This window comes from Rhagoletis zephyria, unplaced genomic scaffold (genome assembly GCF_001687245.7).
Source record: "Rhagoletis zephyria isolate East Lansing unplaced genomic scaffold, Rhagoletis_zephyria_1.1 Rzeph_scaffold_00261, whole genome shotgun sequence".
NCBI lineage: Eukaryota > Metazoa > Arthropoda > Insecta > Diptera > Tephritidae > Rhagoletis > Rhagoletis zephyria.
Window position 1 is genome coordinate 312,531 of NW_016157345.1, and position 24,941 is coordinate 337,471.

At 33.8% G+C, this 24,941-nt stretch overlaps 1 protein-coding gene across 1 annotated transcript; it reads right to left on the reverse strand.

Moving 5' to 3' along the window:
• Positions 1–1,843: 1,843 nt before the first annotated feature.
• On the reverse strand, positions 1,844–21,122 carry Rab3 (RAS oncogene family member Rab3). Its single transcript, XM_017609869.1, has 6 exons — positions 21,112–21,122; positions 19,883–19,886; positions 10,305–10,529; positions 5,506–5,624; positions 2,136–2,307; positions 1,844–2,059 (listed from the first exon to the last, which is right to left on the reverse strand). The coding sequence occupies exons 3-6, from the start codon at positions 10,527–10,529 to the stop codon at positions 1,913–1,915; spliced, it is 663 nt and encodes a 220-aa protein (XP_017465358.1). The 5' UTR covers positions 19,883–19,886; positions 21,112–21,122; the 3' UTR covers positions 1,844–1,912.
• Between the last annotated feature and the right edge of the window lie 3,819 nt (positions 21,123–24,941).

The following is a 24,941-nucleotide window of genomic DNA, read 5'->3' on the forward strand; positions in this document are numbered from 1 at the left end:
TTTTTTTTTTGTTGTGTGTTTTGCTATGTGTTGTGTTGAATAGAGTTGTGTTGTTTGTGTATTTGTATAAATAAATTACAACTAAATTATTTAATATTCATATATAATATTTCTTAATATTTTTTTTTTTTGTAAAAAGTGTAGCTTCTTTTGTGTTATTGTTATGGTATTGTTGTACAAGTTCAGAATTTGTTTATAGTTGTTTTTTTTCTTTTTATTTTGTTTATATATCTTTTTTAACAGCATTTCTAACTGTAATCGTTATGATAATAATATTGATAATTGTTGTATTTTTGGTAGTTACACCGGCCCACACGACTTTGCACCGATGAAAAAATCAAGCATTTTAACAAACGTTCTGCTGAGTCGGTCAATATAATAATTTTTCCTTGTAATATGGCGAATGGATTTAAAAAAAATCAGATTTTTATGAAATTTTATATCCAAAAATTCGTTGAGTGGCTGATTACAAAGCTGAAACCATTTTTCAAAAGTTCAAAAAAAAATCTAAAAAATATTCCAGATTTTTATTAAATTTGATATTATAAGGTTTTTTGAGTCGCTGATCACAAAACTGACATCAGTTTTCAAAAATTCAAATGCAATGTGGCGAATGGATTAAAAAAAATCAGACATTTATGAAATTTTATATCCAAAGATTCGTTGAGTGGCTGATTACAAAGCTGAAACCATTTTTCTAAAGTAAACAAAAAAAATTTTTAATTTTCAAATTTTTTCGAAATTTGATATCATAAGGTTCTTTGGATTTCGGAATGGAGTTTAAAAATATCAGATATTTGAGAAATTTTATATACGTAGGTTCCTTGAGTTGCTGATAACAAAACTGAAATCAGTGTTAAAAAATTTAAAATGGCAATTTCATGAAACTTGATAGCCAAAAGTTCTTAGAGTCGCTTATTATAAAACAGAAATCAGTTTTCAAAAATTTTATTTTCAAAAATTGTTTTTAGATTCATAGTCAGCAACCCCAAAAACCCGTGTATACGAAGCTTAGTAAAAATTAAAAAATCGCGACGCAATATTTTATTGACCGATTCAGCGAAAGTGGTTAATGACTCGATCTATAAAAACAACAGTTACGGGAACTTTTTTGGCCTTCACTTTCTGAAAATGCTTGATTTTTTTATGAGTGCAAAAAAAAATTGAATTTTGTCGGACGGTGTTATAAATGATGTTACATAGTAATGTTCTAATGTGTTTGCTTTTTTTTAGTTTCATTTGGAATTTCTTCTGTTTTTTATTTGGTTCCTTATGCAAATGTTGGCTTACAACTTTCATTACAGTTAAATACCTTTAGTCATACATATTATTCATTTGGAATACACAATTAACGAACAGCTTCTCCACTATTTCAACATTTTCTACTTTAATCGCATTCAATTCAATACAATTTTCCAATACAGCTTTTGCAGTGGCTTTTTCATGAATTCTTTTTTTTTAAACCATTCTTTTTCAAAAAACATTAATTAGTATTTTCTTAGTTACCATTGTCTCAGCTGATAACAGTTTTTATTTACGGCAATTGTTTTACAAATTTTAAACTCACTTCAACAGCTTTAATTACTGGTTTAATTAAAAAATTTATTCAGCACATTTACATACAATACAGCAAACAATGTGTATTTATTTGGTAATTGATTTTCAAAACTTTAAAACCGAGACAACCAAAAAATTCTTAAATCATCATGACAACGCAAGTCAATAGCATTCATTTATGCATTTATATGTTTTACTGCATTACTTATTTTTACTTTAAATAGTTTTACATTTAGTTATTAATTCATTTATTTTTAGTAATTTTTATAAGTATATTTGTGTCTACATGTGTCTATATATTTATGTATGTATGTATGTGTGGGGGTTAGGGATGTGTGCATATGTGTATGTATATTTAACAATTACAATTCGCATTGGGCGTGCCTTGAGGTTGATCTGTCAGTCGTTGTCCCTTTTGCCCAGCACCCACTAACGTAGGATCCGAGTCTAAACTCTCCGACATTTTGTCGCAAATTATATCGACCAGTCGCTCAAAAACAGCCTGCAAGCAACAAATATTTACACTCATCTTTTTATTATTACTCCTCATCTACTTAAATGAAATTCACTTCACTTACCTTAACATTGACATTCTCTTTGGCTGACGTTTCAAAGAACTCAACACCCAGCTGATCGGCCAGCTGTCGGCCCCGCTCGAATGAGATCACACGCTGATCCTCCATGTCGCATTTGTTGCCGACAAGTATCACTTGTGCGTTGTCCCAGGAGTATGTCTTGATTTGAGTTACCCTGCGAGTGTGGAAAGATGTTTAAATTAAAGTGAAAATCTAGAATGACCCGTTGGCGATGTAATTAAAATACTCAAAATTATATATTTCATTAAACGTCTGGCAGGGCGAAATATAAATGCATGCCGTTGGATGGATATTAAATGTTAGATGCTCTCCTCTCACCAGCGCACAATGCTACAAAACTGGAATTTACTGTTGAGAATAGTTCACCGCCCAAATTTTTCAACCGTTTTGGTTATTTGTTTTTTGAAAGCTAATAAAATTTAGAAGAGACCATTTTAGAATGATCCTTGAATTTTTATTTGTTAGTTAATATTTATAAAATTTTTTACGAAAAAAATTTGCAGGACAAATTTTAAATAGAAAAAAAAATATTATCAAAATTTAATTTTTTTGGGAATTTTTAGAAAAATTTTAGGAATGCAGTTGTATAGCCCATTTATCATAAAATCTCGTCAAAAATTAATTAGCTTTTATTAAACAAAATAGTAATAGTAAATTCCAGTTTTGGACCGCAGTGCAGTGCGTGTAGGTGAATCAAACAAAGCCACCTATTTGCTAAAGATTTTCGCGCGCCACTGCTTATTTTTCTCACCGAAATATCTAGAAAACATCTAAAACGGTCTCCCAAAGCAAAACCATAATTACATCGACAAATTGCCGAAAAAATACCTCAAAAAGTTCAAAAGGATCTCCTCAATTAAAACCCGAAGTATCGCGAAAAGCTGGAGGTGATCGCTGCTTGTAAGTCGGTTACACCTAAGCCGTCATAAACTCTGCTCAGATAACATTTAAATATAATTTGTGGATCAACACATCAGAGAAGTTAAGCTAACTGAACGACCACTGAATAAGAACCAATTTACCTATCAACCAGGCAAATCCACTGAGACTGGCATTCACAGCCTTACGCCGAAAATCGAAAAGGCTCTGGCTTTTTGTGCCTTCAATAACATTTCAGGGGTTTTTGACAACACTGCATACAGAGCAATAAGAGATGCCCTGATATGCAAGGAGGAAACACCATCATAATCAATTGGGTGCTTTGTATGCTAAAAACAAGGAAGATCAGGATGGATCTTGAAGGCACGAAAGAATCTATTACAGCCATACGAGGTTGCCCTCAAGGGGGTGTACTCTCTCCTCCCTCTTCTGTGGACTATGGTTATAGACGAACTCCTCTTCCTACTGAACGATCATGACTTCGAAACACCAGGCTATGCAGACGATCTGGTGGTTTGTGTAAGAGGTCTGCATGCCGAAAACGATTTCCAATCGCAAGCAACGCAGGGCTTGTTGCAAGATGGTGTGACACCAAAGGATTATCAATTAATCCTAATAAATCAATTCTGGTTCTGTTTATCAGGAGAAAAAAGTTATCCATGACAGAATTTACTCTGAGCGGCACTAGAATAGGGCTGTCAAATGAAGCAAAATACCTGGAGGTGTGGCTGGATAAGGCACTCACCTGGAATGTACATTTGGATGCAACCGTAAACAAGGCAATGAGAACCTTCTTCGCATGCACGCGACTTTATGGGAAGACATGGGGACTCTCCCCTAAAATGACCTACTGGTCATACAACACAGTTGTGCAGCCGATAGTCACCTACGCATCATTGGCATGGTGGACAAAAGCGACACAAAGAACTGCTAGCGCAAAACTAAGCAAACCGCACTGAATGGTATGCATTGGTGTAACAGGGGCTATGCGGACCTGTCCTGCTGATGCACTTAGTGCTCTTCTAGGTATACCACCCTTTCCAATTCTAATAGAGGGAAGCAGCCATGACAGGTCATAAAAAGGTCCTAATGAAATTTACAAATTACCCTATAATACACATGAGGGATACAGTGGCTCCAATGCTAGTCATTTCTTGGAATTTCAAGTGACCAAGCACCCAAGAGCACAAAAAAATCCTACACCAAAGCCGGAGCTGAAGTTTGGTACACTGACGGATCAAAACTTGATGATGGAAAAACTGGAGCTAGTATATTTGGGCCTAATTTAAAAAAGATCGATACCAATAGGCAGCTACCCCACCGTTTTCCAAGCAGAAATTCATGCGATCGAGATTTGTAGCAGAGCCTCTAAAAACATCTGCATTATGTCGGACAGTCAGGCTGCTTTGCTAGCGCCTAGATCCGACATAATAACATCAAAACTAGTGTATGACTGCCTCAACACCCTAAACGCTCTTGGAATCGAGAACACAGAATTGCTGGGCTGTGTGCCGGGGCATGAGGGCCACGACGGTAATGAACAGGTGGACCGCATAGGAAAATACGGAGCTACCACAATATTCCATGGCCCGGAACCGTTTTGCGGGCTCCCCAAAGCCCACTTAAGGGAGGTCATAAACAAGTGGGTAGAAAAAAAACTCGATAGACACTGGAGTGAATGTCCAGGGCAAAGACAAGCTAAGCGGTTAATCTGTTCATCACAAGAAGTTTCAAAAAAGCTCATAAATCTAGGCGGGGAGGATCTTCGGACTCTCGCTGGGTAGTTCACGGGATATTGTTCCCTGCGTTATCACCTCAGTAAAATGAATCTTTCTGGCAGGAGCTTCTGTCGCTACTGTTAGATGGGCGAATAAACGCCAGAACACATCCCTTGTCAATGTATTGCTCACGCTAGGTGCAGACTCGCTCACCTAGGTGGTACAACACTTAATCCATTCGAAATAGGGAACAAAAAGGCCGTGGAAGTGCTAGCCTATATTAAAAGCCTTCACCTATAGGGTAAAGGGTCACGCAAAATAGACCACCCTAGAGGTCGCAATGCTCAAGGCTCATAATAATATTAATAAAAACTAATCATTCATAAAAATAAATTTTTAGAAAAAAATGTGCTACAACAAAACCTTTTCCAGTGCTGTCGGAATTTTCTGCCTAGATACTGTGGTATTTTTTCTTATATATTTCAGCCAATATCTAGCAACTCAACTTTTCCTGTACCAACTTGCGAGGCATCGTTTTCAATACTTTGTAAATTGAATGAAATATTGTGCGTGTCTTCTACGAAGCAATTACATTCCCCCATTTTGACTTTAACTTCCATACAAAATACATATATGTATCCACTGAATGTTTTCTCCCCTCCATCATTTTATACACCTCTTTGCATTTAAATTGCAATTTCTCATTTGCAAATATTTATCTTTCGTTTCCCCCTACTTTGCGCCATTTTACTTACCAATCCTGCACAGAATTGAAACTATCCTCATTTGTGACATCATACATTAGAATGAAACCCATGGCGCCACGATAATATGCTGTAGTTATTGTTCTATAACGTTCCTGACCCGCTGTATCCTGTAAACGATAAAAGAAAAACAAAAACAGAAACAAAATTAATTGCATCCTAATAAATGTCGGTACATTAACACTTTTATTGGCGACAAATTGCACTTTTTTGTAATCATTTACGTGTAACTATAAAAATGCAACAAAAATATAGGTTTTCCATGAATTTTGCACGCTCATATGTAGGCCACCACGATAATGACGTAAAGGCTGGTGATAACGACTTCACACCTCTTGTGCCTAAATGACCGGTTAAATTTATCTAAATACATCGGATTATTCATTCAATTTCATCAAGGCAAGGTCAGAGGTTTTATCATTAGTTTTTGACGATGAAAAGATTTACTGATAAATTCGGTTAAAAGCAATCGATCATTTAAGCACAAGAGAAGACTGAACGAAGATGAAGTGACTCATGACATTTTCAATATAAACGCCTCATCTATGAACATACAGTGGCGGTCAAAAATGGATAAATGGTGTTTCGTTTTTAATATTTACAATATTATTCAAGCTAAATTTTTTTAAATATTTTTTATAAAAATATGGTTCATTCATGGTGATTTTTAATCATTTTTTTTGCTGACCGCTTTTCGGTTTTTTTCATATAAAAAGCGAAATTTAGGAAAACTGGCGTTGACTTTTTTATTTTTATCGCAAAAGATATTGCGCATATTTTTCCACATAAAACTCATGTTTATATGGAAAAAAGTGCAAAACGCTGTCAACAATAAAAATTATTAAAAATCAATGTTTTAGCTCGAAAAACATTAAAAATATCAAAAACGAAACACCATTCATCCATTTTTACCCACCACTGTATATACATGGCATGTAACAATGTACATATAATATAAATAGATACGAATATGCGTATTATTCTTAGAATCAATAATGTAATAATTTCTGAAAAATATTATCGCAGAGAAATCAAATTTTAATAAAAAAAGAGAAGCAAGTATTTTAAATAGCTAGGAGGGTATATAATAGGAATATTAACTTTTTCGTGCGGAGGACGGATGGTATTGAAAATGGCCAAAATCGGGCAATAACCACGCCTACCTCACATATAACGGTAATTTAGAGAAATACGGAATCTTCGATAAATCAGTAAATATTAAAGACAATTTATTCCAAAGTAATGATTGCAACAATTCTTTAGCAAGAAATACGTTTATGATAAAATTTTGGAAAATGGGCGTGGCACTGCCCACTTATGATCACATATATGTATCTCGGTAACCGTTTTACCAATTTGTACCAAACTCGGTATGGTTATTGTGCTTGGCCACATAAAACCAAAACGTTGAAAATTATTGACGTCGGACTAAAATTACGGCCGCTTTTCATATAACGGTAAATTTCAGAAATGCTTCAAACTGCAATATTTCGAAATTTAAGGACGCTAATTTACTCAAAATTGATACTCCCTGTCTTACCATGTAGAGCAGTAGCTTTCGGAAAGGTGAAAAACGTATATTTAATACTTGCACGGGTATTTAATGTTCGGCTCCGTCCGAACTTAGACTCTCTTACTTGTTTAACAGTGCGAAAATTCATAATATGACTTTGATGGTACTTTTCGAACCCCCTTAATATATTGTTTAGGCGTTTAAAGTTTACGAAATACAGCATCCATATATCCATATATTAAAGCATCCACAATATCAAAAGAACCGATTTTCAGTTAATCATACGTTGGTAATCCATCTATATATATGTAATACGCGAATGGATTTTTTGTTCAGGATAAATGTTCTGTACCGTTCGCGAGATTTTCAAAAGTGAGATGCAAATTAAAGCGCTTGGACTGTAGATGTGCAAACTGGTTTTAGTTTTTCGAAAAGAGTTGCCACCTGTTGAAAAATTAAAATCAAGATATTGAATAATCAATGCCATCAAATCCGCACCGTTCGTTCGAATTTTCAAAATGAGGCATCAAACTAAAATCCTTAAACTGCAGATAAGCAATAACATTTTACTCCTTTGAAAAGAGTTGCCACCTTTTATAAAATTATATTCAAATTATTTAAACAAATAAATCAATTACTACAAACTGGGTATCAATCGAAAAGGTTTTGAAAAGATTTGTTTCTTAGCTGAACTATAGGAGAGTTGCCACCTGTTTAAAAAATCATTTTAGGTAAGTGACATATATGTATAACCATATGGGTGCAAAACGAAAGGGGTTTCAGAAAGTAGTAGTTTGAAAATATTATGAAGAGGGTTGCCACCTGCTTGAAATGTTGAATTTAGTTTACTTATACACAAGTTATACGAAATATCAAAATAGATATGGATGTCAAACGAAGGAGTGTTAAGAAATCTTTGGTATGAACGCTAAGTATATATTTGAGGTGTTGGAAGAGGGTTGCTACCTGTTTAAAAAATGAAATTCAAATTATTTTATAAGTTAAATGAGCTATTAAAATATGGGCATCAATCGGAGGGGGTTTGAAAAATTTGTATTTCTGAACTGTATTTAGCGGGGTTACCACATGTTTGAAAATTAAAATTCCACTTAATTCATTAGTTAATTAGAATGTGTATCGCAGTGTCCGGTGAAGGAGAGTTAACAATGATTAATCTTGAAACTACTTTTCAGGAGGGCTGCCTGCTGCTTGAAAGGTCTAACTCAATTAAACAATTCAAAAAGTATATGAAATATGAAAATACTGTAGTCAAACGAAATAAGGTTAAGAAATCTTTAGTTTGAAAATTTCGAATGTTTGAAGAGAGTTACCACTTGTTTAAAAAGTTACATTCAAATTTATTTGGAAGGGTTGGCATTTGTTCGAACATTAATGTACGTGAAAGATTTCCCTATGCGCAAAATGTCACAACATTTGTATGGTAATACGACGGCCAGCGGCACATCATTTTGATTGATTTTTATATTAAAGGATGCACGTCACCAAGTGTGGCGATGCACATTCACATGCCTATCAGGCTAATCTTAACTAGGTATTTATAACAGCAATCAACAGTTTTTTTGTTAGAGAAGATAAGCTTTACGGCATGTTAATAATAAAAATGTATTAATGGTGCACAGCAAAAATAGTTGTTGTAAATTTAAGTAGATGTCATTTTCACTGATAAAGACAAAGTAGGAATATATATTTATAACCAATAAAATACGATAACCATTTAAAATATATAAAAACTTTTATATTAAAAAACGATATATTAAAAGACTTCACTGAAATGCATACATATATACGTGCGTAAAGTGTGTACTCAGCTTTAGAAGCATCGATGCATAGAGGCATACAAGTGCACTTCAAAATTAGAAGCAAAGGCAACATCGAAACAAAAACACCAACCAACTGCAGATTCGCATTATAAATAACGCCAACTATTTATGTGTTGTAGTATATTAATATTTTCCACATGAACGAACTGAAGTACCGGCGATAACGAGCAAGTGTTCTGCAACTGATAAAGTAAAAGTCAATAGGACAAGGTCAAATGCAGACAGAGGTAGCTACAGCCGCAACTAACAAGGCTTTTCTAGCTCTGTACTTCTTCACACACGAAAAACTCTTACGCATACACAACGCACAACGCTATTATGAGTATATTTTGATACTGCACATTTGCATGTGTTAATAGGATATGAAATTCCACGTGACACTTTGGTTTATACATACATATATATATATATATATATATATATATATATATATATATATATACACCCCGGGTTATAATTATAACCGCACCATATGTTAACAAGCTTAGACTATTTATTTTATTTTATTTTTTTCTATTGAACCTTAATTTTTTTAGTAAAAATATAGTTTTTCTTTAACAAAAACCATATAAATCTAAGTTTCAAGCTTTTGGCAAATTTAAAAAAAAAAAACACATACATAAAGTTTTTTAATTAGATTTCTTAGAAATATTTGTATTATGTAATTGTATGAACCGTTCGACTTCAGTATAATTAAATGCGGGTTTAAAGTAGCTAGGACTTTTGGTAATTTTTTTGTTGAAGTTGTCACTCATTTGCCGTCAGCAAAAAAAAAACTTAAAAAAACGACGGTAAGTCCCAGCAACTTAAAACTTGCACTTTATAATACTAAAATTAAATGGACTAAAAAATGGCATACTCAAAAGTTTTCTGAGCGATCTAATTAAAAAGTTAAAATTTGTTTATTTTTTTTTTTTTAATCTTCTATCACGTTGTTATTTGTTACGTAAAAAAAAATGCAGTTTTCCCAGTTAAGCGTTATATAAGCCACAATATTGGATGCAGATAACGTTTCTAAAAACCATTCAGGGTCAGTGCATTCTCTATAAAAAAAAAAGTGCTGCCAACTTCACCACGTAAATAAAAGTCTCATCTTTCCTCAACGCACACATCCAAGGCCACAAGGCACTTTGTTGTAATTATTTCACTTTAATGTGATGCTTTTTATGACATTTTCTCGCCGCCGGTGATGAATGGTGGCCCGCACACATTTCCAGTAAAAAAAAACATTCCGCTTGAAAGCACACATTTTTCATTGGAAGCTTACATAAATATAAGCGAGTTGATTTTTATTTTTATTTTTTTTTTGCTTTGTACTTTAATAATTAAACTCTCGTCTGTCCATTTTGTGTTATCTGCTCTTTTCTTACACTCGTTTTCTTTTTAAATAAATAATAATTTTGTGCTCATTTTTCTTGTTTGCACTTTCTACTTACCCAGATTTGCAGCTTGACGCGCTTATCGTGTCGAAACACAGTTTTCACTTTGAAATCAATGCCAACCGTTGACACAAAAGCTGAGGTAAAACTGTCATCGGCATAACGAAAGAGAAAACTTGTCTTGCCTACGCTCGAATTGCCGATTATCAGTAGCTTAAACATATAGTCGAAATTTTGATCGGCTGCATCCTTTTGCCACTTGGGATCCCCACTGCCAGCCATCTGGAAAATGTGTAAAGTAAAGACAGCATTTATTTTAAGAATTTATGTAGGTGCATTAAAGCGTACAAAAAAGGAAAGGAGTTGATATCTATAACAAAATTACTTTAAAGAAATAATAAACCAAATTATTTTTCACACAATCCACTTCAATAGTTTTCAATGATTACGCTTTCAATCACTTTACCACTCTCCTCATTTTACTCATATACTAGAACTATCCCAGCAAAAAACACGATTACCACAGAAACGAAAGTGGAAACGAGCTAGGCGATGGGAATCGCTTACCCTTTCGCTTCAAGAAGGCCTTATTTTAACATGGGCATGTCATTGGAGGTAAGCTCTTACCCGCAGCATTACCTTCAAACGAAGGGAGAACGCATGGATAAACAGAATCCAGAGAAGCGAACAAAGAATGCCTTACAGAGAAACTAATGTAGAATGCTTAGATAAGTACATACTTATTTATATTAANTACCTGCACATACATCCTACACATTGCTCCCATTTTTATCAAGCGCATCGCATTTGTACCAAGGATGTTCGCGCATCAATGTCATCGTTAAAACTAGTCATAAATACTAATCATACACAGGCGGACACACATACATTATAGATGCTGTTATTTCATTAAACCTTTCCGCATTTATATGCCCACATACATATTTCTTATTTTCATTAAGTATGCCTGCACTTAAGAGCTCGCTCGCTTTCTTTCTTCCTTACTCACTTACGCATTAGCTAAGCACACAAAATAAGTAGTAATACCCGTACCATTGCGGCGAATGCACAAATCAACAGCGTAGGCAGGCAGGCATAGGCTTTCACTTGATTTGCTGTGGCCTGAATGTGTAAACCTGTTGCTTCGATTTACTTTCTTGAATGCACACAAGTAGTTATGTATACTTACATACATATGTATGTACATAAATACGTGTTTGCAAGTATGTACAAGCAGCCCCATAGCAAAAACTGTAACTAGTTTCAAGAACTACAAACTGCGTAAAAATACTCTCCAACTGCAAACACTATACTTTTCTTGGAGCCAAGACAGAAACTGGTGGATACAACTTTACTCGCATGTATGCATGTATACATATTTTCCATGCTTTTTGATTCAAATCAATCCATTCTTCTTACATATATACGCTCCGATTTTGGATCTTAATTCGTTTATTTATTTAAATAACAATCCATAAGGTATTACATTTCATACAGATTAAAAAGAATTAAAAATTAAAAGTACAAACTAATTCATTCGGTTAATAGATTAATGCGTAAGAGTAGGCAAAAACAGGAGAATTTGAGAGCAAGTTGAATTCCTTTAAAGCTCTGAATTTGAGCCAATCCCAGGAGTTATTTTTTAGCGTCACTTCCTTCTCTCGGCAGAAAAACTACTCTAAAGCATTTTTCTTGCATACATGTATTTAATTTAATGGAGTTCCAGAAACAAGAAATATTTTATATGGAAATCTTCATTTAAAAATATTATTTAAGGGGGTTGCCAGCTGTTTGGAAATTTAAGATAAAAGTAATTAAGAAGTTTAATTAAGTATTTTAATCTGGGTGTCAAACGAAAGTTATGGGAAATATTTGTATCTCAGTGCTAAGCCAGAGAGGTTTAAGAAAGCTTTAATTTATGTGTTAAATTAAATATTTTATATTAAAACAAATCAACGGATGGTCTAAGAAATCTTCATTTCGGGAACATTTTGAAGAGGGTTGCCACTTGTTTAGAAATTAAAAATTAGTTTAATTAACCAGTTTAATCAAATATTTAATATGGCTGTCAAAGGACGGAGGTTTAAGAAGGGTTTTTTATCGATAATATTTATGACGAAGGATGCCACTTGGTTAGAAATTCAAAACGCACATAATTAACAAGGTAAATGAAATATTATAATATGGGGGTCAAACGAGAGTGATTTAAAGGCCTAAGCTTTACTTTTACAATACTTTTAGAAGGGTTGCACCAGTTTAAAATTTCCAGTTCTTTTTAAAGGAATGTTAAATGGTGCAGTACTTACAATGCGGGAGTCTTAGGAAAAAAGATAGAAGAAAGTTTTCTCCGAAATAAAATTTTGCTTAGTCAATTTGTTAAATGAACGTAATATATCTACATCAAATTCGTTTGAAAGCATTTTATAATAGATATGCCACATTTTCAAAATATATTAAATAAACTTTTTCGTTTTACGTTAAGTAAAAAAAATTGCATTGATATGAAACTAAAATTGTATTAAGTATTACATATGAGGAGAATCTACGAAAGATAAGTGGTTCTTTATACTGAAACGGATGAACCCTTTAGCAATCGCCGCAGATAAAAGCTATTTAATAATAAAACCATTTTTTTTGTTTCCCTTTTATCTTTTTACTAAAATATTCATTTACAATTTTACTCTATAAAAATCTCGCAATAAGTTTTAAATTCCTTTTTAACTCCAGATATATGGGCTTTCGAAGCTGATGATCGAAAAATCGACCGGCGGCCGCATATGGGTTAACTGTCACTACATTTATCGAGTAGATTCTGCCTTTTAAACTATACTTTCGTTATGCAGTACTTTCTTTAGGTACTCGTATATGTATATGCAGTTAGAATTTCTTTCATTGTGGAAAATTTTGGTTTTTAAATTATTGAGTTCCAAGTACAAAAGGTAACTTCATTTTCGTCATAATTATAATTTTACGTGTTTGGCCTATCAAAGCTAAACTTAATTTTTCCACATGAAAAAAACTCCTTCCGCGTATTAAGTGATTTACTTTTCACACTATGCTACATCCTATCCATCTCCAGCTTCTAGGTGAGAAACAAAGGTACAGCCATCAGGCGATCTCAAATTCAATTCAATTGAGGATAACCTTTTATTCAATTTAATTCAATTGCATCAACTATAACTTCAATTACGCTAAACAGCTTGCATAACGACGCTTTTCATCCATCAATTAGAGCAGACTGACGCCATAAGCCATAAAAATAAAAGAAAACATTTGCACATGCATATGTATGTATGTGCGCAAAGTAAGTAGACTCATTTCCTACAGTCACCATAGTGCAATCGAATCCAATCTTAAGCACACTCGCGCCAATAGCATACGAGCAAAGCGATTTACAAGTAATTCTTGCAATTGCGTGTGTTTGTACTTTTATACATACATATATTGGTAGATATGTAATATGGTATGCGTGTGTATGCATTTAGCTATTCTTGTGCCTATACAATGAAATGAGAATTTGTTGCGCATACGCCGTGGCGAACACAGTTGGACAACAGAGTCTGCAATTGCACATCAACGCGCAGTAGTGGCATTAACAAAGCCAATCGAGCAAACGTTGTGAAAGAAGAATAAGTAAAAAGTGAACAATAGCTATTGGCTTTTTATCCTTTTTAGTTTCGCTGAATGCCTGCGCAACCATTGCGTGGGTATTTTATTTTAATTCTTGATAGTCTTTACCACTGCTACATAGGTCACAAAGTTCGAACTGGAGCGCACTCCTCCAATGGACGTGCTTGACAAATTGCTGGCGGCACAAAACTCCGTATAAAGTGCATTTGGTTAGCGTTTGGTTGTGTGGCAGTGCAAGTCTCGAAGGTTACTAAGCTGCTCGCATTAGCCTTGGGTCGCGTCGTCTACAAAAGTTACTCATACGCCAGGGCCAGCGTGGGTCGCGTCAAATGGTTGGCCTCCAATTGTAACACAGCAACTGTTCAAGGATTGTGGTTGTATGTACACATTTACATACATTTGTATGCGTTGAGTATCATAGCACTTGGCTGTATGTATACGCAGCTAAGCGTCTGTTTGCTTACTTGCTTTTGGGATTTTCTTCATTGTTTAGCTGGGAAAATTCCAACCAACCTGATGACATCTTCAGCACGCTTAATACGACATTGTGCTCTTGCTTGTCACAATTGTCTAATGCTGTTCGCTTGCTGAAATGTTTGTACTCCAAGGTGGTATATTGTGTAGTCAGACAGCTCCAGCTGCGGGTCACTGCCATTGTATGGGGCGACCTTTGGTCGTACATACTCACATCATCAAGATTAATTGTGCCCTTTGGTTGCTCTTCACAAAAAATTATACTTGTTATTTTCTGATATTTATTCTATCAGGCTATTTTCGTGAATGAATTTTCAACAAAATTATCTTACTGCTGGTGTTTTTGAAAGTCCTTGAAAGTGTCTGCTTACTTGTGTATAATTTTTCCCACTTATTTATCTTTATATTGTAACGAATTCACAACTTATCTTAGTCGGCGGAATTATCAATTTACAGCTTTCAATTTCTGCATTAAACGCAAACTTCCTGTTCTCAATTTCTTTTTATAAGATGCCGTTGGTTATGGGCCACATTCCGTGGTCACTATTCTGCTTTGCTCAAATTTCCTGTTTCTGCGATTTAAAATTTCTTTTTGTTCATCCTACCAATATTAAATGTTTCTTGCTCTTTTATGCTAAAATGGTTAAACGTATTTCAACCAAGGTTGCCACACAAACAGGTTAAAACCTGGAGTCAAAAAGTTAAAAACAGTTAAACAAAACAATACAACAGTGTAGGTGGCAAACAAACGGGATTCTAAAACTATGTTTGAGAAGCTTGCCACCTATTTAGAAAATTGAAATTAACTTAATTAACAAGTAAAAAAAAATATTTTAGTATGGATATAACACGAAGGAAATTTAAGAAAATTTTGTTTCAAAAATATTTTTAAAAGGAGCTGTTTAGAGACTCAAAATTTAAGTAATAAATTAAATCAAATACCTTAATATGGATATCAAACGAGAGAGATTTTACGAAAGCTGTGTCTATTTTGAAAATGTTTTTGACAAGGGTTGCCATCAGTTTAGGAATTTAATTGGCAGACAAAATGAAATGCTACTGATAAGTATTTAGATGTTAAATTTCCTAAGTGAGCGTGTAAGTATGTTTTTTGGTCTTTATTTGTATAAAATTGGACATAATTGGACGAAAGTTTACATTATGTATGCCAAACGAACGGAATTTAAAAAGCTATTTTAAGAGGATTGATTAAAAAGTCAAATTAATTTATTTATTTAGTTGAATGAAGAATTACAAGATGGTTGATAAACCAATGAGTTTTAAGAAAGCTTTATTCTGAATTTATTTTGAAGAGTGTTCGAAAGTCAAAACCCATAAGTTCAATAAAGTAATACAATATATATCAATCGAAAGAAATAGAGAAGATATTTTTGAAAAAACGGGTTGCCAACTGTCAAAAGTGCATATTAAATTTTAACAATAAGTAAATTTTAAGAGTATTTAATACAAAATGATTTCAGGTCAAACTAGAGATGTTTAAGAAGGCTTTCATTTCGAAATCAAGTAACTAAAACGTTACAAAAGCAATTTAGAATAGGGTGATATCTATTTAAAAAAAAAAAAATCAAAGATATTACAAATGTAATTTGCATAGCACCATCATTCTTATGCGAAAACTGTTAAAGAATAACAAAAGCGAATTCGAATTCAACATCCGTGATCTGATAACACCGTGCGAGAGTGAATTTTGCACACACAAAAAATAAAATAAAATCGCGTTTTTAGTTTTTCTCTCCGACGTCAGGATCCTTTTAAAGGTCTTTAAAATTTCGCAGAAATGCTTAATTCAAAAAGTTATTTAAAATATTCTTCAAAAATATGGGAATCAAATAAAAGAGAAAATTCTCTAGAATTAAAACAGATGAAATTTTTTGGTGCATAAGGACGAATAGGTATTGAAAATATTTCTTTAAAATTTTATCCTTTAATATGCGAAGAAGAAGTGAAATATTTATCCTATAACTTCAGCCTTTAAAGTTTAATAGCTTAAAAAAATTAATTCGTTCTTTTGAACCTAAAACTGAATTTTTAATCTTCTATTTTTGATTCGGTAGGTACACATATTAGTTGCGTTCCAGATGCTTCACGATTTGCAGGTTTTTACAGGTTTTTTTCGTGTATTTCGAACTTTTTTTTGGTTTGTCGAAAGCTGCAATTACAACTTCTATACTCCAGCCTGACTCTGATCGAAATGGAAGCATGGCACGCTCTTATTATCACAGCGCTCTTAGTTGTAGCTGTAGTCATGAATCCCTTGAAATGTTAAATTTAGGGGGCTGTGAGTAGGATAACAAACTAACTACATCTACTGGTCTCTGGGGATGCAAATGTGTAAATATATATATGTACATCCTCATATATAGTACATATGTATAAATACGCATCTTTATTTGTGCTATGAGTGCCGATTTGCAAATACTGATAAATTTTCATTGTACACATTTGCAGCGGTGAAACACATCTGTCCAAATTAAAGCAAAATATTACTTGAAATGCATTCACGCTTTCACTCGCTCCATCCGCCAAATGTCATACCCTGTATACCCACTTGTTTCCGGTTATTATGATGGTGGCTCTGCACTTCTGGCCACCTCAACGAGCTCATATTTTTTTCGTTGTTGCTCGTTGTGTATAGCAACCCTCAAATGTCCCATGCTTGTCAGCATTACACTCACTCAAACTCGTGAGTGTAACCTGTAGGAAAAATCTGGACAACTAAGAATAAATTTTCATTTGAAATGAGAACTAGTTGCAATAACACTGGCGGTTTCCTACAGAGTTCGAAAATATACAACTACACATTTGTATTCAAAAGAAAGTAAAAAAAAACGAACAAGTAATTGAGTGCAGTTACACATACATAAATATGTATGTATGTGTGGGTGTAAGTGCATTTGCTGCGTGCTCATGCATTCTGTTGATGTCATCGTCGCTTATGGCACGCAGGGAAGCGTTAACTGGGTTGACTGTGGGCAACAAGAGGCGGCTGCAGCTTCAATGTGAAGCGATTGTATAAGCGCATATGCATGTGTGTATATGTGTGCACTGTGCATGTTAATGGCGACATGTATACGAATAAATATACAGACGTTTTGATTTTTGTTGTTGTCTACTTGCAAGTTTGGCGGCAACTTGGCCAAAAGATAAGTATGCAGGAGGAGATTTGAGTTTGCACACTTTTGAAGAACTTTACCATCCTGCATACGAGTATTTCACTATTTTTAAATTATTTTCAAATCCTTGTAAAAGCAAATATGCTGCATGCTTAAAAAATATGCAAGCAGACAACCCGTGTAGTTGTGTATTCTGCTCAAAGCACGTGCGATCTTTTCATTTTCAACTTTTCGAGTATGCTTCAGATGATGTAAATGTAATTAGTTTTATTTGAATCTTTCGAATGAGTTTGCCAAAGCAATTTGATTGCAAAGTTTGTGTGAAACTTTGAATTCTATTTAAATTATAAGACTGGAGGAAATATTTATAAATAGTTTAATTCTTTTCACCTAAACGTTTAAATGACCTACTCGAGCTCGATGAAAGGTGAAATTTAAGCTCAGCATAAAGTAAAGAAATGGAAAAAGGATTACATAATTAAGTGATAAGCAGTGAATTTTGAAGTTATGTTTAAAAATAAGCTCTTGCAAGCCGTTGTGGGTACTACTTACCTACCTAATTTCAGTTTTTATCACCCTAATGTCAGTGAATTGAAGCTCACCAAAAATCATTAAACTCTTGCTTAGGAATTATTTGCATTATTCCAGTAGAACTATTAAAAAAAGTAGGTACCACCGAAAACTGTAATAACCCATTCCTAGGTTCTCCAAAAAAAAAAAATTTTTTTCGAAATTGCCTTGAAAATATATTTAAGATTCAGGCGTGTACAGCGAACTTCTTTTTCTCGTACGGTCTAATGTACGTTTGGTACATTTGATTCTACTGGACCAATTTTGAAACCAAGGATGGTAAAAGTATTTTGATATATTTAAGTTGATGAGTAGAGTTTTTATTATATCAATATCAACGTTTAAAAATTTACGTATTTTTGCATACTTATAGTTGTTGTTGCAAGCTATTCAGTTAGAGTTGTTTTTGCATATTGTTTACTTTGTATTTTGTAATAAAGATAAATATAAATATGAAGGAGGAAATGATATAAATCGATGGAGATCGAAACGAAAATGTATTGAAATTTTTTCATAAGAATCGAAATATGTATGTATATCTTCCCATCTACAAAAATTGTATCGAAAGTTATCGAGTCCTTGAATTTCAATAATTATCCGAATATATCTAGTTATCAATCTTAGTCAGATAAATAGTCTTAAAAATAAGCTTTTTAGAATTCTATATCTTATTTTTATTACTGATAATATGAATTTTTCTTTACATGAATGCCTTGAGCCCTTGTCGTGTCCTGGTCTTCACCATATTGCACTTATTCTACACTTGCAATTCTATGAATTTAAAAATATTGCGATGGATAACCAATCCCTTAGCTTTTGCTTTAATAATAATTGTGATTTTAATGCCATTAATTCTCAGGCTTCTTTGGTGAACTGGGACTGGGTTTTTTCCGGGGTCAATGTAGATTTATGTTTTGATACTTTTAAGTTCAGAGTAAATGAAATTTGCTTAAGTATAATGCCGCCAAGAAATAAGAGCTTTTATAGAATTCCTTGGTATACCAAAGAATTAAAAAAGCTTAAAAATTTAAGGAATAAGTTCTATAAAAAAAATTTAAGTATCAAACTCTTTATCACATAAGGAAAAATATTTGGATTATTCGAGAGAGTTTAAATCCTTGAGTAAAATTCTTCATAGAAATTATGTTCAGAAATTTGAGCTTGAACTTAAATCGAACCCCAAGGCCTTTTGGCGGTACGTCAAATCAAAAAAAGATTGCCCAAGCATTCCGTCGGAGGTTTTCTATAATGGAATACATGCGAATTCCTCTGACAGTTATTTGAATGTGAATACCTCAATTGATTTTGGTGCGCTCTCCATTACGCTTGATGACGTGGTTAATGGCATCCAAAATTTTAAATCCTCAAAGCAGGCAGATACTGATGGTCTGTCCGCATGTCTTCTCCAAAACTGCCCGCTTTTGCTTACCCTCTTCTACTAATGCTCAACGAATCCCTTAAATATGGTGAATTTATTGATGCTTGGAAGATTACCTTCATCACTCCCATTCACATAAGTGGTAATAAGATCAATATTGCCAACTACACACTCATATCAAAGTTATCTACAGTCTCTAAGTTATTTGAGTACATTGTAAAACAAAAGATGAACTTAGCAACCAAACGGCTGATTTCAGTTAATCAACATGGCTTTATGTCTGGTCGATCAACTGTTACAAATCTAACCATTTTCTCCGAATTTTGTCCGCCTGCTTTTAATAATCGCATGCAAGTTGACACTGTCTATACCGACTTCACCAAAGTTTTTGACAAAGTTAGTCATTCCCTCCTAATTACCAAATTATCTAGTTTAGGTTTTCACTCTACCTTTCTGAAGTGGGTAAAAAAGTCTTACCTTTCGTCACGAAAGTGTGTTGTCGTAATGGATGGATCTCTATCTTTTACTGCGACCTCTGGAGTACCTGAGCGTAGCATCTTAGGTCCCCTTCTCTTTGTGATTTTTATTAATGACATATGGGTATTTCCATACGTCGCATACGTGACAGTCGTACGTTTCAATGTGATACAAACAAGGAATACCATTCGTTTTCTTTAACTTTTTTGTTCCATTGTATAGCACATAATTAGCTCTATATTTAACCGAAAAATGAAAACAATCGAACTGCTTGGTCCTGAAATATAAGCATCTAAAGAGAGTGTCGTTACGTGACAAAAAATGGAAGTACATTTTTTCTTTTCTTACAAAGTCGCAAAACTCTGCGAAATGGGTGGATGGCTATTTTCATGAAACTTATTTTAATATGATTTAGAGCAATTCTAGTTGTTTTTGGAGTTTTTTGAATTATTGAAACTTGTTTAAATTTTCTTTTACAACCCCAAGTGTGAAACGTTATTATATATATTTCCATCGTTATATTTTTGTTAATATTGCTTTTAAATGAATTTTTAACGCAAATAAAACATGTATTTTATGTAGAATATACTTTATATTTTGACTTCAGCGCTAATTCAGGGTGAATTTGTTGGAAATCTATGACTTAATATGTTTCAACTACATACGCCAAATTCGAACCAAATCGGGCCATAAATACGGTTTTTCGAAATATCTCAACCTTGGCACCACCTAGGAAGACTATTTTACGCAAACATGATTCTACTTACATAGCCAGTATATATTTTAAAAAGCAGACAAATCGGCTCGTAAATACGTTAGATATAAGATTTTAATTTTTTTTTTGTGGTGGTGGACCTTCCGATGGAAACACCCATATCTAACTGCTTTAACCATTCTGGATATCTTTTATATGCCGACGACTTAAAAATGTTCACTACGGTTACAAATCAGCCTGTCAAGCTTCAGGCCGATCTAAATAATGTTCTTGTCTGGTGCCACACAAATCAACTACAGTTAAATATAAAGAAGTGTTTTCATATCGCATTTTATAAGTCTTGTTCCCCGACCCCCACTTCTTATTATATCTCTGGCTTATGTCTAAGCACTCGTAATGAAATTTCTAATCTTGGGGTGGTTTTCGGCTCCAAATTTCTTTTTAATAGTCATCTAAACTATACTATAGCAAAGCACTATTCTATACTAGCTTTTATTCGCCGTTTCAGCTCTGAGTTTACTGACCCGTACACTCTGAAACTACTCTTTACTTCTCTCGTCCGCTCTAAAGTAGAATATGCTGTCCTTATCTGGAGGCAATACCACAATTCCGATATTGAAGGGGTTGAGCGAATACAAAGAAAATTCGTACGTTTCGCACTCCGTTCACTTCAGTTTGTTGATCCGATTCCTTCTTACACTGCCAGATGTCAGTTAATCGATCTGAAATCTCTAAATAGCCGAAGGTCCATTCTTTCGCTTACTTTTGTATATGATGTTAATCGAGGGGCGATTGACTCTCCATTCCTACTTGAATACATCTACTTTAATATCCCCACAAGAGACCTGCGTAATCATGAATTTTTTTTCTATATCGCGTTAGAACACTTTACGCTTCTAACGCACCTATTTATAGAGCATTACAACAATTTAATCTTCTCTCGTATTCATCAGATATCGATTTCTCTATGTCAAAACCTAGATTTGAATAATCGTTAAATGAAATTGTTAAATAAAGTTAAATTGAATTAGTCTCTGTATAGTCTGTAAGAAAATGTACATTTTCTAGATTATTGTTAAATAAATAAATAATCCAAATTGTTCAAGGTTTATTGACTTATTGAAACTTATCGAGAAACAGAAAATTACGATGACAAAGACAAATACGTATTTGCGAAAATATACGATGAGCAACCGTAGACGAATTCGAAGACCAAGGCGACTACTGAGACGAACGCAAAGACGAAGACGGATGCGAGCACAAGTAGGTAGACGAACATGAAAATGAGTAGAAAAGCGAAGAGGAACACGAATGCGAACAAGACACGTATGCGAAGGCGAGTGGGAAGATGAATACAAATAATAAACCGAAACAAATACGAAGATGAAGACAAATACGAATACAGATAAAACAACGCAAATAAATACGCAGCCGTATATAAACACAAATACGGAGAAGAAAACAAAAACGAACATAAATATGAAGACGAATACGAGGACGAATAGGAAGTCGAATTCGAATACGTAGCCGAACCGAAGGCTGAAGGCTAATATGCACACAATACGAATACTAATACGGATACATTCCGAGGACGAATACGACAACAGCGACCAAAATATGAACACGAAGAGGAATGCGCAGACAAATAAATGTACAATATTTATGAGGAAAGCGAAAATGAAAAAATCTTCGGGGTCCTTAAAAACCCAGAAAGCGACCGAACTTCGACAATAGCTGATACTCATTGTATATAATAATTTACTACTATCTAAAAATGTAAATAATTATATCTGTAATATAATACACACTTAAGCCTTTTAAATCATCTCCCAAAGGTCAGTTAAAAAAATAACTATTTGGCCGGAAACTTTACAGCAAATGGTTTAAATTTCTTGACACTTAAGCATGCATATACGAGAAAGTAGATCTGTATATGCTTGTACAAATATGTTCATATGTAATCAGGGGCGCACCCAGGAATATATTTTAGGGGGGGTTTTATATTTCTGAATATATATAACCGGAAAATACTGAAAATTTGCTTCAGATAATACGCTCTTTAAAATACATTCATGCAAGTTTTATGTACAGTATGTAATAAATAAATAAACGTTTTAAAATCCATAAACTGCACTTTATTTACATAAGATTAACAGAACTCAAACACTTTTAACCGACTTCAAAAAAAGGAGGTTATCAATACGCCGGAATACATAACTTTTGACCACGTGAACCGATTTCAATAATCGTTTTTTTTTATTGGAAAGATGGTACCTCAAGGGTCGTCCCGTAATTTGGTTTAGAGATCCGATGATTGGATCATGAAGAAATTAACGGTACCCCTAAATTTGAAGTCGGTTGTGTTCTTTCCTTAAAAACTACTTGTTTAAAGATGCGCTCAACTTTTAAAAGTACCTATTAATAAATTTTAAAAGAGTCAGTAAAAATAAATTTATTGATTCCATAAATTTTTGCACTTTTATGCTCATTTTTTCGATTTCTGGTTTCTGGTTTTCGATCGAGATGGTGAGTTTTCACGATTGCTAAATTTTTTTAACATTTCGAATACCGAAAAAATTAACTTAACTCTCAAGAAAAACGAAAAATTCATATAAAACGACGGACGGGAAATGGAAAAGAAATTTTCTTCTACCAAGATTTCTTAAATCAGTTTGCAGCTCTCAAGAAAAAAAATGCTCGTATATTTATTTCCTCATAGAAATTTACAGCAAAAGCAAAGCGCTTTTTCAGGCAACAGAAACTATAATAAATAGTTCTTATAATTTCCTTGAGAGCTGGATTCTTAGCTTTAAGATACAGTTTGTATTTGAGGTTATTAGCTTTAGGGGGGGTTTGAACCCCAAAACCCACCCCTTGTGTGCGCTAATGTATGTAATACATACTATTATGTATGCAGAGCACATTTGCAGATACTCATATTGCCTATGTATACGCAATGTCGCACTGCAAAGCGCAAAGAATGTACAGAAAATGGTCATTTTGATTTCGTAAAAGGCCCTACACACGCTCTGATTTATAGGACAAACAATTGGCTATGAACCTCTAGAAGTGGATTGTAAATAAGACGTGTGTAGGCAAGTCGGTCAACCTTCGTAAATTTGTTCGTCAGGATGAAGAAATATCAAAAATGTTAGATTTTTCAGGCAGATTGGCCAACTTGTTGCTCTTTGTGTAACTAGACAATTTAGTAACTCACAATGGGATTAAATTAATTTTTTTAAGTGCGCATTGACGTTCACATGCATTTTCTCGGCACGTTTTGTTAGTGGGAGTAGGTATAATAAGTGAAAATGGCGGCGGTGCCAAGAAAAAATGGCGAAGAATGGCAAGCATTCTTAGCATTTTTTAAAAGTTTATCGGAGCTCTGGACTTGTTTACAATTCAAAATTTTTTACCCAAATTAAATCGGACAACCGATTAACGCGTTTATAGAGAACTGCACTAAGTCAGTTGGTCAACTGGTTGGCCGATAAATCAATGCGTGTATAGGGCCTTTAATAATTTACACATCGTTGCTTCATATAAATATATAAATATTAAAGCACTGCGAAGCTGGAAATTCTAAACCAAAGTCTAATAAGCATAAATATGTATTGTGTACACAAACACACTATTTACATACATACATACAAGTACATGCTTATGTACATATGTACGTTAAAGCATCGGCATTTGCATACAAAAGTTTCGTAATAAAAGCTGGATACGTACTGACATGCGCACACCCATAAGGAAGAATGGACAACAAAAGACGCTCCTATTTCTTGCTTCATATTTCAAAATGACTTGGTTTAGAAATCCGAGTTTTTAGTTTAATAAGAGTTAACAAGCTATGTACCAACTAACTGACCTAATTTGCTTTTCTTTCTACTTCTTTTTGAACGTGCACATACACATGCACTCGTTACTAGGTATCACATACATACATACATACATATGTACAATAGTACAATATGTGTTGGTAAATACAAAAGTACTTAGGCAGCTGGTAAGTGGAAGATATTGCAACTATTTTTGTATGCAATGTAGCTTACTGCCAGTGCCAAGAGTATGAATGTACAATAATCTATGTTGATGACCTTGCAGTGCTTTTTAAAATCTAACAGCCGACAAGAAACAGCTCCAACCTGTGAAGATTTGCATAAATGGTATTCGTACTTCTGTGAGGTGGTATTCAAGTGGATTTATTGCGTGCACAGAGTTGTGTACACTTTTGTGGTAGACCAGGTAATCCAGCTTTTATTGGTTATAATGGACCATAAAAATGTTTACGAAGCAAAAGTAAATGCATCTAA

Coding starts and splice junctions, on each gene's coding strand:
- Rab3 (XM_017609869.1), bottom strand. CDS start 10,529: ATGGCTGGCAGTGGGGATCCCAAGTGGCAAAAGGATGCAGCCGATCAA. Junction 5,625..10,304: donor GCGTCAAGCTGCAAATCTGG/GTAAGTAGAAAG, acceptor TATCGTTTACAG/GATACAGCGGGTCAGGAACG. Junction 2,060..2,135: donor AAGAGAATGTCAATGTTAAG/GTAAGTGAAGTG, acceptor TGTTGCTTGCAG/GCTGTTTTTGAGCGACTGGT.